Raw genomic sequence first — 20,336 nt, 5'->3', positions numbered from 1 at the left:
ACGGCAAGAAGCATTAAATCCCCGTCGTTTCTCACGGATCGCGTAGGAGAAATCCTGATGTATGAAGATCCGCTGCCCGTCGTGGTGGAGTTCGGGGGCCGCTTTCACTGCAGCCATAATCCGCTGTTTATCTCCGGAGTTGTGGAGCTTGATGATCACCGGCCTGGGGTGAGCACCCCGCGGGCCGAGGCCCCGGTGTGCGCGGTCAACTTTAATGCGGGCTTTACCCGCGGAGCTGTGTCTCAGCCCGAGTGTGGCAGGCAGCCAAGCCTCAAAAAACTGAGTAGGGCTCTCACCCTCCGCACCTTCTTTCAGGTTAATGATGCGAATATTGTCGCGCCTGCTGCGGTTCTCTAAGTCGTCCAAACCTTTTGCCATAACCTTAATCCTCCCCTCCGCTTCAGCCAGCCTCCCCGCGAGGTCAGTCACCCCATCTTCCATATCTGAGATTCTCTGCTCTGCCTCCGTGACGCGTTTGGAGGCGTTTTCCAGCGAGGACGAAATTTTCTCCAGTGTCCCCGACAGTGCAGACAGTTTTTGGTCAATTACCTCACTGATGCTATCGGTCACCTCACGGACGAGAGTTGCGGTGTCCACCGGGGGCGAGGGCTGGTCGCCCATTGCTACTAGCATGTCAGTTTGGCTAGCATTGTTCATCACGACGGCCGTGGTCTTTCGAGATTGTATCTTCGTCTGCTTCGACATTATTTAACTTCCAAAAAGCGTATTTGGGACTGCTGAGTATTCCCAAAGCTCTCAGTCACTAGTTTAGGTAAAAATATAGACAGTAGTGCGCATTACACTGTGATAAGTACAGGTGGGAGCGGGAGCACAGTGAAAGCACGTCTTCTAGCCTACCATATTCACCGGAACCCCCCGTGAAAACTTTTTTAGATAATTAGTTCACTTTGCAATCAGCCTAAGCACTATAATACAGGTAAGCTGTGTGTGCGGAGTACAATGGAGGGAGCAGAAAGAGTGAGAAGTAGAGGAGGCCGAGGAAGAGGACGTGGAGGTGAAGAAGTAGGATGAAGAGGACGACAAGGACAAGGAGGAGCAAGAGGAAGATGAGGAGGGGGGAGAGGAAGGGTAGGAAGAGTAAGAAATAGAATTGCTGATGACATCAGAGCTACAATAGTGGACCATGTAATCAACCATGGAATGACCCTGAGGGTAGCTGGCCAACGGGTCCAGCCTAACTCGAGCCGCTACACTGTAGCAAGCACCATAAGGACATCTTGAAATGAGAATCGGTTAGTACAGTCACTTCGCACAAAGATTTGTAGCACTGCCATATGCCAATGAGAAACACACCAATACCATTGATGTGAAAATACTGAAATTGTTACTTTACAGAATTGCTAGATGACCAGATGCTGGGGGCAGAGGAAGCATGTTCACTGCAGACCAAGTATCAGAATCAGAATCAGAATCAGAATACTTTATTGATCCCTGGGGGAAATTATTTTTTGTTACAGTGCTCCATTTTAAACCAACATTAAGACAAGACAGACAATACGCTAACTAAGAATAGTACAATATATACATATATATACATACATACATACGTCACTTATAAATAAATATTTGGAAAAGAAACATGTGTAGTTGTAGCAGCAAACAGTGTGTTAAGTGGATGCGTTGTACAGGGAGATGGCCACAGGCAGGAATGATTTCCTGTGTCGTTCAGTGGTGCTTTTCGGTAATCTCAGTCTCTCACTGAACGAGCTCCTGTGACTGACCAACATGTCATGGAGTGGGTGGGAGGTGTTATCCAACATTGTCTTTATCTTGGACAGCATCCGCCTCTCCGACACCACCTTGAGGGAGTCCAGCTCCATCCCCACAACATTGCTGGCCTTACGGATCAGTTTATTAAGTCTGTTGGCATCTGCGACCCTCAGCCTGCTCCCCCAGCATGCAACAGCATAGAGGATCGCACTGGCCACCACAGACTCATAGAAAATCCTCAGCATTTTCTGGCAGATGTTGAAGGACCTCAGTCGCCTCAAAAAATAGAGACGACTCTGGCCCTTCCTGTAAAGTGCTGTGGTGTTTTTAGCCCAGTCCAGTTTATTGTCAATGTGTACTCCAAGGTATTTATAGTCCTCCACAATGTCAACACTGACCCCCTGGATTGAAACAGGGGTCAAGTGTTTCCTGGTCTTCCTGAAGTCCACGATCAGTTCCTTGGTCTTTGCCACGTTGAGCTGCAGATGATTCTGCCCACACCACGTGACAAAGGAGTCGACCACAGCCCGGTACTCTGTCTCATCATCCCTGCTGATGCATCCAACCACCGCAGAGTCATCAGAAAACTTCTGAAGATGGCAGGTCTCTGTGCAGTGGCTGAAGTCTGTGGTGTAGAGGGTGAAGAGGAAGGGGGAGAGGACAGTCCCCTGTGGTGCCCCTGTGTTGCTAATCACCTTGTCAGACACACACTGTGGGAGACGTACATATTGTGGTCTTCCTGTCAGGTAATCAACAATCCAGGACACCAGAGAAGCATCCACCTGCATCGCTGCTAACTTATCACCCAGGAGGGTCGGCCTGATGGTGTTGAAAGCACTGGAAAAGTCAAAAAACATGACCCTCACAGTGCTCGCCGGCTGGTCCAGATGGGTGTAGACACGATTGAGCAGGTAGATGATGGCGTCCTCTGTTCCGAGACGAGGCTGATAAGCGAACTGAAGGGGATCCAGATGTGGTCTTACTATGGGTCGCAGCTGGTCCAGGATGAGCCTTTCCAGGGTCTTCATGATGTGGGAGGTCAGTGTCACGGGCCTGTAATCCTGGGGGCCACTGGGACGAGGCGTCTTTGGTACAGGGACGAGGCATGATGTCTTCCACATCACCGGGACCCTCTGCAGACTCAGACTCAGCATAAACAGTTTATGAAAGACTCCACACAGCTGGGGGGCACAGGCCTTGAGGACAAGGGGACTCACTCCGTCTGGTCCAGCAGACTTGCCTGAGTGAAGTCTCCTCATTTGCATCTCAACCTGGTATTGAGTGAAGGTGATGGGTGGGGGAGGGGTGTCAGGAATCTCACAGGAGGCAACATGTGAAGAGAGAGGCTGGCACAGTGGTGTGGCTCTGGATTCCAGGCTGACTACAGGTGAGGTTGTGGGGGTGGGAGCAGACACTGTGGTGTCGAATCTATTGAAAAACAGATTCAACTCGTCGGCTCTATTCTCACCTCCCTCAGCTCCCCTGCTGTTGGTTGGCCTGAATCCAGTGATGGTCTTCATGCCCCTCCACACCTCTCTCATGCTGTTCTGCTGGAGTTTCCACTCCAGCTTCCTCCTGTAATTGTCCTTAGCCTCTCTGATCTTGTCCTTTAGTAACACCTGGATCTTCCTCACCTCCTCTTTGTTGCCCCCTCTGAAAGCCCTCTTCTTGTTGTTGAGGAGGGCTTTGATGTCCTTAGTCACCCACGGCTTGTTATTTGGGTAACAATGAACAGTCTGAGCTGGAACAATGGAGTCGGTGCAGAAAGTTATGTAGTCTGTGATACACTCAGTAAGCCCATTGATGTCCTCGGCGTGAGGCTCACAGAGTGTTTCCCAGTCGGTCACCTCGAAACAGCCCTGTAGTTCCGCTATTGCCTCCTCTGACCACCTCCTAACAGTCCTGGTGGTCACAGGTTCCCTCCTCACAATTGGCACATAGCGGGGGGTGAGGTGAATCAGGTTATGATCTGACCTACCAAGTGGGGGGAGGGAGGAGGAGCTGTATGCATCCTTGACGTTAGCATACAGTAAGTCTAAAGTTTTCTCTCCCCTGGTGGGACAGTCCACATATTGTTTGAATGTTGGTAGTGTATTGTCCAGTGATACATGGTTGAAGTCACCCGAGATCACAATAAAGGCACTCGGGTGCTGAGTCTGTAGCCGAGCTATGGCAGAGTGGATAGTGTCACATGCAGCTGTGGGGTTAGCAGAGGGGGGAACATAAACAGCCACCAAGATGACGTGAGAGAATTCCCTGGGTAAATAATACGGCCTGAGTCCAACAGCACACAGTTCAGTGTCCGGGCAACAAATCCTTTCTTTGATTGTTATGTTGGCAGGGTTACACCACCGGTTGTTAACTAAAACAGCAAGCCCACCTCCTTTACGCTTACCGCTAGCGATGCTGTCCCTGTCCGCCCGAACAGTGTGGAAGCCTTCCACGGAAGCATTCTCATCGGGAATGACCTGGTGCAGCCATGATTCGGTGAAACACATCAGGCTACACTCTCGGTATTCCCTCTGACTCCGTACCAGTGCTGAGAGCTCGTCGATTTTACTTGCCAACGATCGCACATTTCCCATCACGATAGACGGCAGACACGGTTTAAACCTCCTCCTCGCTTCGAGCCTCCGCTGTCTCACCGTCACCTTTTTTCTTCTCTTCTGTCCTTGACCTCTGCATCCCCGATGTGTTTTCTTCCAAATTTCAGCTGGTACTTCTGCGGGCACTTCTGCGGGCCTGGCCAGCGAGCCGGCCGGCATCAGGGCGATCAGCTGATCTCTGGAGTAAACAGTCCGTGCGTGTAGGAGATGTGCCGCGGTCCCGTTCCATGATAAAAGTAACAGTTCCACGGCCACCAGAAGAACAAAAACTCTCTCAATCCACATGATTGAGTAAGAGATAGAAAACGGAGGAAAATACAAGTCAGAAAAAAAAAAGAATACGTAAGAAAAAAGAGCTAAACTAAGAGAAAAGCAGGAGCGACTGTAACAGGCTGCACGCTGGTTGGCGCATGCGCACTAGGATAAGTAACCCATATAGTCATTATGGCGATTGCAAATAATCCTATACTTGGAAATAAACACTTGTGTTTGTTTTGATGTGTTTGAATAAACACCAGTACTTGAAGTTTGGATCCCTCTATGCTTATGGATCTATGACAGAAGTATGAGCTCAAACTGACATAGCCTACCTTGTGCACAGAGAAAGCAAAAGCCAGATGTGTTTTGTATTCATACCATCAGTGTGCAGTTGGCGCATTGTGTGCTTAGTAGATGATGGCTTGTGTGTACTGTTTGATACGGAAACACCATTTTTATGAAGGTGTGAAGAGTTAATCTAGCTGTGTTTGCTTTTGCAAGAGAACTACAATGTTTTGATTATTGGGTGACAGGTTTTCTTATTTGTGTGTAGAGTTTTGCAAAATTAGCCAATAGTTACAAAAAATGTGCTTAAGCAATCAGAAAAAACTGTAAATGAACTTGTGAATACAACCCACAGGGCTGCAGAAATAAAACAGCAAAAGTTAACAGTTAACAGTCAGGTTAATGCTCCGCTCTTGTTCTCTTTTTGTTCTCTTTGAATATGAGACAGGATTTTTACAGAAGGCACTGGTTCTAGTTCATTGACATGCAGTACTGTGATTTATTAAAAGTGCAAACATACATGGAAATACAATATTTGGTCTTTGGAAAACCTCTGGAAAGCCTGAATAACTATTGCTCAAGACCACTTTAAAAATGATCTCCTTGGATGCAAAATATAAAGAAATGAAGCATTGCTCAAGACCCTTGTAGAGTATTGTAAATGAACTGAAATGATTAGGGTCAAGGGTGTTTATTTAGAGCATCCCAGCAAGGTTCAGTGGGCAACCCCTACATTTCCACTTTCCAATAATACCCTGCTTAGTGTACTCAGTGTACTCTACAGAAGCAGTAAAGAGAAAAATGCCTCAGTTAGTGGCCCACAATAACCTCATTATGGGTGAAAACTCATTTACACGGGTACAACTAGAATTAACCTCTTTCCTTTAACTACTGCCATGAAGTTTAATTAATCCTTCACAGCAACTGTGCTTACAGGGTTACTTACTATTTGTGTCTCCGTTTATGCAGCCCGAGTGCAGCTCTGGCTCTGTTGAGTTAGACGAAGTGTGTGACCGAGCATCGAGCGTAGCCAGAGACTGGAGCATGCTCAGCAGACTGTTGGAGGTCGGGAACTGCAGGTATTTCTCTGGGACATAGCCCACCTGACCTGCCTTATTGCGTGCCTGAGAAACAAACAAATAAACAACAACAACAAAAGAAGCCCCAAAAATCATGTCAGTACAGACAGTAGCACAACAACGATCAAATTATTCAACTGGCAAAAAAAATGCGATACACATCTACAGCACTTGACTGCGATAGGGTACCTTAACCCAGTCCTCCATGTCTCCGTCCTCAATGACCTCCAACATCTCCTGTTCATCGATAGTTAACTCATCTGGTTGGGAGGCCTGAGGAAGAGACACAGCGGGAGTTAAAGAAAGAAAAACAGAGAAAGTGGGAAGGAGAGTAGGAGAGTATGAAAGGAGGAAAGGTCAGCAGATGTGAAAGGACAGAAAAAGGGAGTAGCCAGACCTTATAGGCAAGGCAAGGCAAGTTTATTTGTATAGCACAATCCAACAACAAGGTGATTCAAAGTGCTTTACAGAGACATTAGAAACAAAAACAAATAAAAAGTATGATTTAAAATTGATTAAAACAAGCAAACAAACAAACTAACTAATTAACAGACAAACAAACAAAACAGTATATAAAATCAAAACAGATAAAATCAGAAATAGATAAAATCAGTAGTTAAAATGTTAGTTTTGAAATTTAAGCTTAAAAGTGTGGATTTGGTGTTTTATTCAAATGCAGCTGAGAACAGGTGAGTCTTCAACCTGGATTTAAATAAACCGAGTGTTTCAGCTGATCTGAGGCTTTCTGGGAGTTTGTTCCAGATATAAGGAGCATAAAAGCTGAATGCAGCTTCTCCGTGTCTGGTTCTGACTCTGGGAACTGATAAAAGACCGGATCCAGATGACCTGAGGGATCTGGATGGTTCATACTGGGTCAGGAGGTCACTGATGTATTTTGGTCCTAAACCATTCAGAGCTTTATAAGAGATAAGATAAGATAAGATAAGATAAGATAAGATAAGATAAGATAAGATAAGATAAGATAAGATAAGATAAGATAGAACTTTATTAATCCCTCGGGTGGGTTCCTCTGGGAAATTCGACTTCCAAAAAAAGCACAGCAACGACCGAAGTTACAGTTACAGAATTGTTATACACTCAACAAAAATATAAACGCAACACCTTTGTTTTTGCTCCCATTCCGCATGGGATGGACGTAGAGACCTAAAATTCATTCCAGATACACAATATAACCATCCCTCCCAAACAGTGGTCACAAATCAGTCCAAATGTGTGGTAGTGGGCACATCTGCTATATTGAGATAATCCATCCCACCTCACAGGTGTGCCACATCAGGATGCTGATCTAACATCATGAGTAGTGCACAGGTGTACCTCAGACTGCCCACAACAAAAGGCCACCCTGGAATGTGCAGTTTTTTGCGCTATTGGGGGTCTGGGGACCCAGAACCGGTCAGTATCTGGTGTGACCACCATTTGCCTCATGCAGTGCAACACATCGTCGCATGGAGTCTATCAGATTGTCAATTGTGGCCTGTGGAATGTTGGTCCACTCCACTTCAATGGCTGTGCGAGGTTGTTGGATATTCGTGGGAACTGGTACACGCTGTCGTATACGCCGGTCAAGCACATCCCGAACATGCTCAATGGGTGACATGTCCGGTGAGTATGCTGGCCATGCAAGAACTGGGACATTCTCAGCTGCCATCTGCCCTGAACAATGTGAACCATGATTCATCCGTGAAGCGCACACCTCTCCAACGTGCCAGACGCCATCGAATGTGAGCATTTGCCCACACAAGTCTGTTACGGCGATGAGCTGGAGTCAGGTCAAGACCCCGATGAGGACGACGGGCATGCAGTTGAGCGTCCCTGAGACGGTTTCTGACAGTTTGTGCAGAAATTGTTTGGTTGTGCAAACCAATTGTTCCAGCAGCTGTCTGGGTGGTTGGTCTCAGACGATCTTGGAAGTGAACCTGCTGGATGTGGAGGTCCTGGGCTGGTGTGGTTACACGAGGTCTGCGGTTGTGAGGCCGGTTGGATGTGCTGCCATATTCTCTGAAACGCCTGTGGAGACGGCTTATGGTTGAGAAATGAACATTCAATGCACGGGCGACAGATCTGGTTGACATTCCTGCTGTCAGCATGCCAATTGCATGCTCCCTCATTGCTTGTGGCATCTGTGGCATTTTGCTGTGAGACAAAACTGCACATTCCAGGGTGGCCTTTTGTTGTGGGCAGTCTGAGGTACACCTGTGCACTACTCATGATGTCAGATCAGCATCCTGATGTGGCACACCTGTGAGGTGGGATGGATTATCTCAATATAGCAGATGTGCCCACTACCACACATTTGGACTGATTTGTGACCACTGTTTGGGAGGGATGGTTATATTGTGTATCTGGAATGAATTTTAGGTCTCTACGTCCATCCCATGGGGAATGGGAGCAGTAACAAAGGTGTTGCGTTTATATTTTTGTTGAGTGTATATATATACACACACACACACACACACACACACACACACACACACACACACACACACACACACACACACACACACACATATATAAATACAGAGACAAATATAAATAAAATATACAAAGGGGATAAATAGAATAAATAGGAATAAAAAATAAAAATACAAGTGAATTGCACATTTCAAGTATTGAGTCTATTGCACTGTTGACTATTTACAAAAAGTATTGCACAAGGTATTGTACAGTGAGGTGAAGAGGCACTACAGCTTAGTTGTTCCCCCCTCCTTTGTCCTCCTGTTTCCCCTCCCTCTCCCCTCCAGAGAGGAGTTAAACAGTCTGATGGCGTGTGGGACAAAGGAGTTTTTAAGTCTGTTAGTTCTTGTCTTGGGGAGAAGCAACCTGTCACTGAACAGACTCTTCTGATTGTTTATGGCCGTGTGCAGAGGATGCCCAGCATTGTTCATAATGTCCAGCAGTTTCTTTAATGTCCTTTTCTCTGCCACTGTCACCAGAGTGTCCAGCTTCATGCCGACCACAGAGCTAGCCTTCCTGATCAGTTTCTCCAGCCTGGATGAGTCCCTCTTTGCTGTGCTGCTCCCCCAGCACACCACAGCATAGAAAAGTACTCCAGCAACCACCGACTGGTAAAACATCCTCAGGAGCTTCCTGCAGATGTTAAAAGACCTCAGCCTCCTGAGGAAGTACAGTCGGCTTTGGGCTTTTTTATACAGGTGCTCTGTGTTGCATGACCAGTCCAGTTTATTGTCCACCCACAGCCCGAGGTACTTGTACTTGTTGACCACCTCCACCTCCTCCCCCTCTATCTGAACCGGCAGTGGACCTTCTCTGGACCTCCCGAAGTCCACAACCAGTTCCTTAGTCTTTGAGGTGTTGAGTTGCAGGTGGTTTGTGTGACTCCATGCGACAAAGTTCCTCACCAGACTTCTGTACTCCTCTTCCTGATCATCCCAGACCAGCATCAGCATCAGAACTTTAAAGTCTATCCTCTGACGGACAGGCAGGCAGTGTAAAGACCTCAGAGCTGGACTGATGTGGTCCACTTTTTTGGTCTTAGTGAGGACTCGAGCAGCAGAGTTCTGAATGAGCTGTAGTTGTCTGACTGATTTTTTAGGTAGACCTGTAAAGATGCTGTTACAGTAATCAAGCCTACTAAAGATGAATGCATGGACTAGTTTTTCCAGGTCCTGTTGGGACATCAGATCTTTTATCCTTGATATATTCTTGAGGTGATAGTAAGCTGACTTTGTTATTGTCTTAATGTGTTTTTCTAAGTTTAGGTCTGCATCCATCACTACACCCAAATTTCTCGCCTGGTTTGTGGTTTTTAGGTGTAGAGATTGAAGTTCTCTGGTGACCTGTAATCGTTTTTCTTTGGCGCCAAAGACTATTACTTCAGTTTTGTTTTTGTTTAGCTGGAGAAAATTGTGGCACAACTAGTCATTAATTTCCTCAATGCATTTACCAAGAGCCTGTACAGGGCCTCAGGCTCCTGGTGACATTGTGATATATATTTGTGTGTCATCTGCATAGCTGTGATAGTTTATTTTGTTGTTCTTTATAATCTGTGCCAGTGGGAGCATGTAAATGTTAAACAGAGGGGGTCCCAAGATGGAACCTTGGGGAACTCCACATGTGATGCTTGTCTGCTCAGATGTGAAGTTACCTATTGATACAAAGTATTTCCTGTTTTCTAAGTATGTTTTGAACCAGTTTAGTACAGTTCCTGAAAGACCTGCCCAGTTCTCCAGTCGTTTGAGTAATATGTTGTGGTCAACTGTATCAAATGCTGCACTGAGATCCAGTAAAACTAAGACTGACATTTTTCCACTGTCTGTATTCAGACATATGTCATTAAACACTTTGGTCAGAGCAGTTTCAGTGCTGTGGTTCTGTCTAAAACCTAACTGGAAGGCATCGTAGCAGTTATTCTGTTTTAAGAAGTAATTGAGCTGTTGAGAAACTGCTTTTTCAATGATCTTACTTAAAAATGGGAGATTTGAAATCGGCCTGTAGTTGTTCATTTGTGTCTTGTCAAGATTGTCCTTTTTCAGTATAGGTTTTATTACAGCAGTTTTTAGTGGTTCCGGAAACACACCCGACATTAAGGAAAAGTTGACGATCTGCAACAGGTCTGACTCTAAAGTCTTTGAGACCTTTTTGAAAAAACTTGTTGGCAGGACATCTAAACAGCAAAAGGAGGAGTTCAGTTGACCTAAGATGTCCTCCATATAACCAAACAATTCTCTATTAATGATTAGTTAATGAGGTATTTAAATGGCATACATATGTCAACAATAATACTGTGTGCTGCAGGTGTTTCCTTTCTAGTAGGCAGATATTTGATGCTGTGTGCATGCAGGTGTGTGTCACCCTGTAACTGTGTGCATGCTGCTTCACACCTTGTATGAATACAGGACTTTGCAGGTTAGCGGGTAGTTGCGGAGGGTCCCCGAAGGGCTGGAGCTGCTGTCGTCAAAAACCTCCATATTCTCCTCACACTCTTCACCCTCTTCACGCTCCAGGTCCACTGTGCCCTTTAACACACAAACAGATCCACAATGAAAACCTCTGATAAGTACAAGGACAAACAAGAAAAGCTCCACTCACCTTTAAAGTTAATGATTAAAACACACGCCTATATTCAAGAGCAAAAACACAACAACAGCTGTTTAAATGCAAAACATTTAACATATTTTACATGATACCAGATGGTAAAATGCTCAGTATATTTATATTTTCTTTGATGTTTAGCTAAATTATTAATGTAAACCAGTTAAAAAAAGTCAAAGTGCTCACAACTCCTGCTGTCCAAGTGATGCCTAGTTAGGTATACTGTTATCTGTTTATTTCTACTGCTTCAAACTAACCTTGCAGCTCCCCAGCTGTGTTATGATCCCAGCTTCTCTTCTCACTTTCTACTATGCGTCCGATAACCAGCTGCGAGACTATGTCTTGTCTATTCGCCACCTATAGTATTTTTCCATCTGTACAGATATCGCTCCTTCCTGTCTGAGTTTCTCTATCCTGCTCAGTGTGTGTACTGTAGCTTTTTTGACACAGGTGTACCAGGACTAATGTTTCAAATGAGCCAGCCACTCCCTCGTTTGTTCCATGTGAATTTCACTGGCTTACAGGGAAGTCATGTGATACAGCTGGTAGAAAGATCTATCACAGACAGAAGGCTGACCTGACCAGTAACAATAGATGGGGAGAGAAAATAGCGTGCGTGTGTGTGTGTGTGTGTGTGTGTGTGTGTGTGTGTGTGTGTGTGTGTGTGTGTGTGTGTGTGTGTGTGTGTGTTCTCAGTTCATTGTGTTTAGTCATCAGATTTCTGTTGACACAGTAAACTCTATAACGGTGCACAACAAAACATGTATGTCTTTAGTACTTTAGTTAATCTCCAGAGTTTGACATATGATTCTGTAATAAAAAAGACACTGTTATCAAAACTATCTGAAGGAATGGGTAAGAAAATAGGGAATTGCCCATGTTGGCTAGCCTATGTTGAAAAAACACACACTGTGGTATGTTTTTGCACCTTGACATGGGTGTGTCATTAACACTATTTGCTTTAGGAGGAAGGCTTTCTGTTTTTACCCACTTGGTAACACGTTACCAAAGGCTTTTAATATGTTTTATTTTTAACCGCCTAAGACCCGAACTCTTCCACAGCATGCATTTTTAATTTCTTTTTGATATTTGGACTGATTGGGACCCGATGAATGTAAAAACAAAGAATTACCAGATTTTTTTTTACCTGATTTTTGTTTCTAAGAAAAATGAGAGCCACATATGAGGATATTCGTTTAACATTTCAATAGAACAGTAGCAGTATAATGTCCTCGTAAGTGGATATCAGGCCCTAGTAGAGCAAAATTGAGTATTTTGGTCTAAATAACCCAAAATGTGATGTCCACATATGTGGACGCCAAGTCCTAGGAGGTTAAAGCTCTTGTATTGAATTTGTATCAAGTGTAATTTGGTCTTTAAAGTCTTGTATTTTGTATCAAGAGCCTAAACACATTTGTACACACGTCATTTATTTTTGCTGTACAAAGAGACTGGATCTAATGCTCTGATATTAATCTGTACTGGAAAATTGTCATCCAATTAATTTCAGGAAATGGCTGCTAAGTATTTTAGATAATGTCACTCCTACATTTTTTTTCCTGGATCTGAGGATGCATGGCTGCTGCAATTTTGAGGTGTTTTTGGTCATTTTTCCTGTTGACCTGCTGACCTGAGCTGACCTCAGGGAGATGATGATGAATCAAAAAATTGCTTGTGTTAAAAAATAATGTATAGACCTCTCTTCCTCCTTTTTTTGTTTTCCTGATTGTGAGCATACTTTTTACCTAGAAGAAATATAAACATGGACTTACGTTTTTGCTTCTTTAAAACTGTTACCTGCATAATAAAAACATTACATTTGCCGTGATGCTGTATATTGTTCAGCCATGATTTCTAAAATAAATAGAATAACAGTAGCATTTACCATATGAATAAGTACTGACTATAATTAGCTTGGTAAAAACACAGTAATAGTTAAACTGACAGGACTGGCCTTAATTTTTGTTGTTTTGTCCTGCTAACGCATGAAAAAGTGAGATCTGAGGAACATCAGTTTTGTTAAAATGAATCTTGAGGGGCACATAAATGTGCACACCAACATTCATGGCAATCCATTCAGCAGTTTGGATACAGTTCCCTAAAAACCACGCCATCCTAAGTGATGTGCTGCCGTGAAGATGACTTCGTTTTTAGGAAAACGTGTTACAGGATAAGATAAACTGAGTGTGAGTGTGTTTCACCTAAACATCAGGACACAGTCCTGTGATCCTTTCAATAGTTACTGACATGTCTGAACCACATAAAATAAACACTGCTGCGGTCTGTTAGTAATTGATAAGTGTCCATGTTAAATAATAAACCCCTGATGTAACACATCATTTACCACTACTACCTGGACAAGGGTAATTTCATTGTAAAGAGAAGGTGATTTCAAGCACAGCCATGTAGAACCTACGGCGTGGAGGCTTTCAGTCAGGGCCACATTTCTTTAGTGGCTGCTTGTTTGTTGGTTCACATTAAGCTTATCCTCTTTGTTGATTTAAGAATACGCTGCTTAGCCCAGAGACCAGTTCCTTTTAATCCCTGAAGTAAAGGCCAGTATGTATTCCAGTAATAACCCTATAAAGTACCACAAAATATACATCTCAGTATATGTACCAATACAGCGGAGACAGGCCAGTGCAAGATTTTACTGTTCCTGGAGGTAATAACTGCAAAAGTGTTATTGTAATGAAGGCAGTTGCTGTCTGAGAGGCCTGAGGTTTTTAAGGCTTGCAGTATTTCATTCAGATTAATAAACCTGAGTGGGATGAAGAAACGGCCGAGGAGAGAGCCTGCTCCCTACTTTCATTGTGTTTCTGTCACGTCCTGTGCAGATTATTACTCGCACTACATCAATCCTTTGTTCTTTCTTTGTTATCGGTCACTTCTGACTTTTCCTTCCCTTCTCATACTGTCTCTTTTTCTTGCACCCTGTTAATAACAATGTCCCAGCTTTCTTTGCTGCTGTCAGTCTCCCCAGGCTCTCCAAATAAAATCTATGTCAGATGAACTGCTGTCATATGCCTGAATACTCAATGTGCCTCCTGGTCTGTTCTTTTAATGACATCTAAACCACACTGAGTTTTCAGCAAACGCCTACAACAGACAAATCTTGTAAATAGGACAAGAGAAGTTTTAAAATGCCGTCAAAAGAAGATAAATATTGTTCAAAATTTTAACCCTCCTGACTGTTTTTAGTATAAAATATTTTGAGACATACACTCACTGGACACTATTAAGCACATCTTTCTTGTGGCTTTGACCCCTTTTGCCTTTATAACTGCTTTAATTCTTCATTGCATACATTCAACAAGGTGATTCCAGCACCTTGTTGAATTAATCAGAGATTTGGGTCCATATTGACATGATGGCATCACACAGTTGACACAGTTTTGTCCGCCACGGCATATCTGTGGCATTTAAATGATGCTCAGTTGGTACTAAAGGGATCAGGTGACAAGAAAATATCTCCCACACCATCACAAGCAGCCAGCAGGGATTCATGCTTTTATGCTGTGTGCTGTGTGACCAAATACTATCCAAACGCTGCAGCAGAAATGCGGTCTTCTGCTGCTACAGCCAATCTGCTTTAAAGCACGATGTATGTTTAGAGATGCTCTTCTGCATACCTTGACTGTAATGACTGATCATCTGAGTTTGTGTTCATCTTCACCCACAGAACTGACCCCTTCTAGACATTTTCTACTTTTTAGACTCTGTAGATAGAGATGGTTATGTGTCCCAGTAGATCAGCAGCTTCTGAAAAGCTTACACCACATTCACTTAAATCAGCCTCCTTCCTCATTCTGATGCTCAGTTAGTCAGCAGGTCATCTTAACCATATCTACATGCAGAAATTAGTTGATGCCATGTGATTGGCTCATTACAAATTGGATTTGACCTGCAGGTTTGTGCACCGTGATCAAATCTTGAGGAGACTCAAGGTGTGGGGACCATTTTGTCTGAGCAAACATGCCACACCTTATATCTCTTACAGTATAAAATCACATTACAGCAAGTTATTGGCTGTTTTCACCCCCACCTTTCTCACCTCCAATGCCTCTGCTCTGACATGACTTTCTCCTCATCTCTGCTCTTCTCCTTCACCTCATACCCCTCCTCTTCTTCTTCTTTTTCTTTTTTTTTACAGCCAATTAACTTTTCTCATTCTTCAGTACTTGTCTCTCTGCTGCTGCTTCTTTCACCCTTTAACTGCACAAATGCCTCTTTCATTCTTTTTCCATTTAGCTCATCTCTCTCTCCATTTTCTCTCTTTCTTAAGTTCAGTGTCTCGCTCTCTCTCTCTCTCTCTCTCTCTCTTTCTCTCTAGTGTTAGCTGCAAGCTGCAATATCACATGAGCAGAATGTCAAGTGCTTCCAATAAAGCAGACTGGCTATGTTTAGTCTTGTTGACAGACAGACACACGTCTCCTCACAAAGCCCCATGTGGGATCACTCTACTAGTGATTGGCACACTTGCCTCCCTGTAAAGCTAATGCAGAGAAGACAACTCACATACAAATGCACAAACATAATTACGCAGAAATATCCCTACACAAAAGAACACAGCATGTAAGGCTGAATTACAGCCAGTGTATAGTTTATATATGGCACTTTGATACTTCATAATAAAATACCTCTGTGATAAAAGCTGTATTTCTAAAGTGTCTAATATTTTTAGGGTGGAGTTCTGCACAGAGCATGAAAAACTTGGGACCCATTAGCACATTCATACAGTTTGCGCACACTTTCACAAACATGATGAGATGATACACAAAAGACGTCATATCTGTCTACTTTGTCATTAAAGCTAAGAGCTGTGAAATAAAGTTAAGAGAGAACTACATCAGTATTCCACTGAGGAAGTGGGGCGTTTTAAGAGTCTTTAACTGGTGTGATAGATGATTAGGCAGCAGGGCCAAGGTCAATTATTTATCAATTTACATCTTTCAGAAAGTAATCTGTCAGGAGAGCTACTCTGGTTGGGAGATTTTCACGGATAATGAAACCATAAAGAATGAGCAGCCATGAGCCCGTGTGTTAAAAGTTTAGCATTTCATTTTTGAATGTGCTGAATTGAGTGCCGTGCTTGTGTAGTGAATTTGAAGAATTTACTGAGAGACAGTTGGGAAATCAAAAGATCATATACAGCTTACTGATGTGAGGGTGTTCATTTTAGTGGGTACAGCAGGCCAGTGTCAATGCAATAAACACAGTTACAAAAAAGTGTGCAAAAGTCTTGAGCCATTTCTTTATATTTTGCTTACAAGGAGCGAGAAATTCTTGTAACGTTTTAAAGTGCTCTTTAGCTATAGTTCTCCAGGCTTTCAAACACCTTAAAATAGTAATAAGGTGATTCCCAAAGAGCTATTAGCTAAAAGCTTGGCATAACTCAGCATGGCGTGCAGTGTGTCCTTAAAAAAATTGAGCAAACTGGACAGGTAGAAGACAAGAGAACAAGTGGCATGTGTAAGAGAAACCTATCTACAGCAGATGAACAGCATCTGAAAGTTGTGTCCTTATGAAACAGGAAAGCTCCTTGGACAGCAGGAGCTGAGAGATGCAGCTGACCCTTTAGCTGATCCATTCAGAAATGCTCTCGGTAGAAGGGGTGGATGTCAAGAAGCACTTCTTAATGAAAGGAAACTGGGATAAAAGACTGAGGTACTTCAAATTACACGAGAACTCGACTGAAAATCAGTGGCAACTGGTCTGATGGAGTAATGAATCCAAATTTCAAATTTCAGGTCCAAATTGTTGATGGAGATAAAAAAAAAAAAAAAGGTTCAACAGTGGGTGTCTACAGCCATCTGTAAAACATGGTGAAGGCTCTGTCATGGTTTGCATTTCAGCAAGTGGTGAACATAGAAAAGACAGATAGTGATCCACCATGTACACCACTTTGAAACTGTCTGATTGTCAGTGGCTTCACACTTCAGCATGATAATGATCTCAAACACACTGCTAATATAGTGAGATACATACATGAAAAGAAAAACACACAATGCAACACATCAGTTGTGGACTGATCTCCCCAGAAACCAGACCTCTAGTTAGCACTAGACTTAATCAGCTCCTACATATGATTACATCCACTTTAAAAAGCCTAAGACTCCAACAGCCAAAGCACTAAACATCCAGTAGGTGGGCACATTCATCTTTGTCATATAGTTTGTTATTTACCCTGTAGGTGTAGGAATTGCATTTTCTAGCCAAGTGAGAACAGATATTGCAGGCTGGTAGTAACATTAGGACCCATGTTTTGTTTAAAACTACTTTTAAATATATACATTTTAAATATTTTGTCCAAATTTTGTCCAGTGGTAGACAAGTTTAATTGTTCTGGCTTGGCAAAAAATAGCTGCAATGCAGATGTAGTGAGGGGCTGTGTCTCACCGACAGTGAGGGGTCGTGGGAAGTGTAGCTGGCCCAACGTTCATTCTCCAGCTCCTCCATCACCTACAGCATGCACGGAGAGAGTCAGGGGTTTATACACATATTGCAAACAGGCAGACACATACACACAAAATATACAAACAACAACAAAAAAAAGTGCTCAAAGATATGACTGCAAACACAACCATACGCATATCAAATAAATCTTCACACAGGTCAGGGACATGCACATGAGCACACAGCATACCTGCATGCTTTCTCAACACTCACTGACAATACACACCTGGTTCATGGCGCTCTTTAGCCAGGTATCCACGGCAACCCCAACTTGGCGTAGAAGGTCCAGCCGAGCTTCAGCTTTCAACTTTATTGTCTTTGGAGAGCAAAGAGGTTAAGATTGTTAAAGAAGCACATGTACCAAGGCTGCAAAGTCCAATATCAATCTTTAAAAGAAAGGATGATATAAAACACTATACAAATGACTGGTTATTAGCAAACATGCTAATAATGCTCCAACTACCTACATAAACGATGGGATTACTAAAATGCAAGGTCCTAAAGAAAAAGATGGAAATTACAATGAAGCTGTATGTTAGAGGAAACATAAGGAGCCATTTCTACTCATGTCACAGCTTTCATTTTGACATCATGACAGCTGCACGAGTTCTGTTCAATGCAAACTGAATTTTCACCCCAAAATGTTTAAAAACTGGGTCACACAGTCTCCTAAGCAACAAATCATCAAAACTTGCTGCACTCTAATGAGACTAGATGATGATGCTATATCCACCAGTAGAGGAACCCCTGAGATATACATTGAAGCTCTCTCGCATCAGCTCGCTCTTATCTCTAATCCTGTCTCCTTTTCCTTCTGTCTCTCATTGTTTTCATCAATTTCCTCTTTCATTACCTGCTTCTTTCCTTTCTCACCAGTGCTGACAGAGCAGACTGATAGCTGATAGCTCCATCCCACAGAGGCACGGAGTAAGACAGAAAGACACGCCGTCAAGACAGACTCCCACACTTTGATCAATAAAGGCCTGAGCCACTTCATGGGCCTCAGTTTTTCCCTTCCGTTAGCAGCACCTAACAAACACCAGCCTTGGCTGTTGCTACTGAACCATAAACATACCAGACTAAGATGGGGACAAATAATGGCCATTACACTGCTAGCAACTGTTCCTTAAGGAAAGCTGCAGCACTAAATCATTAATGTAAGTCAATATGAAGCACAGCCAATGGTGTGAGTGCAAATCACATGTGGATAGAGTGCACACAGTCAGGCAGACAGAGCATCTATAATCAATACTAGCAAAACTGAAAGAAATAGAAAAATAGATGGAGGATAGATAGATAGAAAACTCGCAGGGAAAACCAGGACATCAGTAGCTTAGCAGATCATCTGGATTACCATCCATCACAATAAAAAGCCCATAAAAGTCCATAAAATGACAAATGTCACCTTGACCTTGAGCACAATTTGGGTGGAGACTCGGCTGATCATTGTGTGCAAGTTGCACTAAAGTCTGATCAATACCTGAGGAGAAGCAGCGATTTTTGTGAATTGTGGATGAACAGACAGACACCTCGCCGTGACATGAGCTCATTAGTACTCTGGCCAGCAGAACTGAACATCAGGAGTCCAGCTGTAAATCAATTATTGATTTATGATTGAATTATTAAGGATTCTGGGTTCACGTCTTGTACAAAGACCTCTACGGAAGTCAAACTGTGTTATACAAAAGGTGCTACAAACAAGCATTTAAACACATAACAGCAGCTATGCTGATAAAAGCAATAATGTGGTATGTGAGCTCCTTGTGATAGACAAACAGCAAAGAAGAGTTATTTAAACTATAAAAGGCACAGGGGGACCACTGCAATCACTCCCTATATGTACTATAAGTTTTCACAGTGCATTCTGTCATCATCTCAGCAAACCAACTGGTCTGGGTTGGTTTGCTGAGACTCATGGCTATGTCTATGCCCTATTTATTCAATTGTGCTCACATGTCAATACACATAGTGTAGAAAAATATGAGCAGATCCACTCAGTCAACTTTCCAACTCTTGTTAGTTTTGCTTGCTTGTAGTGAAATACTTTTGAGAGCACAACCTACTCCCTGCTCTGATGTTGGGAGTCAACAAGGCCAGATTGTCTAGTGGAGGCAGTTTGAGAACAGCCTCCGACAGCTACGTATGGAAATAGCCCCTTGCCTCAGCTGTTCTCACTCCCACCCCCTCTGAGAGCTTCTTATAAATAGGAAAGCAGCAAAAATGCCCATAATCGTTTATTTTAAATAAAGGAATTTTAGATTTTGGTTTAAACTTGTACTTCAAAGCATAAAAGAGCTGGTAGCTTTAAAATTTAGGATTTTCCATTAAGAGAAATTGGAGAAAATCTTAATCTGATTAGCTTCAGTCCGAATGACCTGCACACAGTATGTATCTCCTACAGCATATGCAATACAACTGCCATGTGCCTCTCTCTGACAAATTAATGAGATCAAAAGTGTTCCCTTCATCCCAGTGCTGTGTTTTCTCCTGATATCTGATCTTGGGAACATGTTGTTTTATTAATTAGCTTCAGCAGCGCATTACAGGCTAGCCTGGGGCATACTATATCATTTATAAAATAATATATAACGCATTTAATTGTATATTTTGACCATCTTCACTTGTCTTTTATCATAGCAAGAATCACTCATATCACTTAGTTATGCTGTTAAGCCTTGTTATGGTAATAACTGTCAAGCAGTTTCAGAGAAAGACACAAACAGGCTCATCTGTAGAGCACAGAATACATAACTCTTCCCTTTCTGTCAGTATTTACTGATTCCACTTTAGAAAAATTGGATATCTGTGGAGACTGAACGGTGCAAACTATAACAAAACACTGAAAAAT

At 43.0% G+C, this 20,336-nt stretch overlaps 1 protein-coding gene across 2 annotated transcripts in view; it reads right to left on the bottom strand.

Annotated features, from left to right (window-relative positions):
• The window catches only part of fchsd2 (FCH and double SH3 domains 2), an 88,537-nt gene that overhangs the window by 11,060 nt on the left and 57,141 nt on the right, over positions 1 to 20,336 (bottom strand). For both annotated transcript variants that reach the window (XM_085379344.1, XM_085379345.1), the window contains 5 exons: positions 17,715 to 17,804; positions 17,432 to 17,494; positions 10,822 to 10,956; positions 6,149 to 6,232; positions 5,827 to 6,004 (listed from right to left, as the gene is read on the bottom strand). In XM_085379344.1, coding sequence (XP_085235470.1) covers positions 5,827 to 6,004; positions 6,149 to 6,232; positions 10,822 to 10,956; positions 17,432 to 17,494; positions 17,715 to 17,804 — 550 coding nt within the window. The remainder of the gene's footprint in view (positions 1 to 5,826; positions 6,005 to 6,148; positions 6,233 to 10,821; positions 10,957 to 17,431; positions 17,495 to 17,714; positions 17,805 to 20,336) is intronic.

Source organism: Rhamphochromis longiceps, linkage group LG14 (genome assembly GCF_057381845.1).
Source record: "Rhamphochromis longiceps isolate RC_006_pf linkage group LG14, R_longiceps_female_GT1.1, whole genome shotgun sequence".
NCBI classification, from domain to species: domain Eukaryota; kingdom Metazoa; phylum Chordata; class Actinopteri; order Cichliformes; family Cichlidae; genus Rhamphochromis; species Rhamphochromis longiceps.
This window is presented reverse-complemented; position numbering and strand designations above follow the sequence as displayed.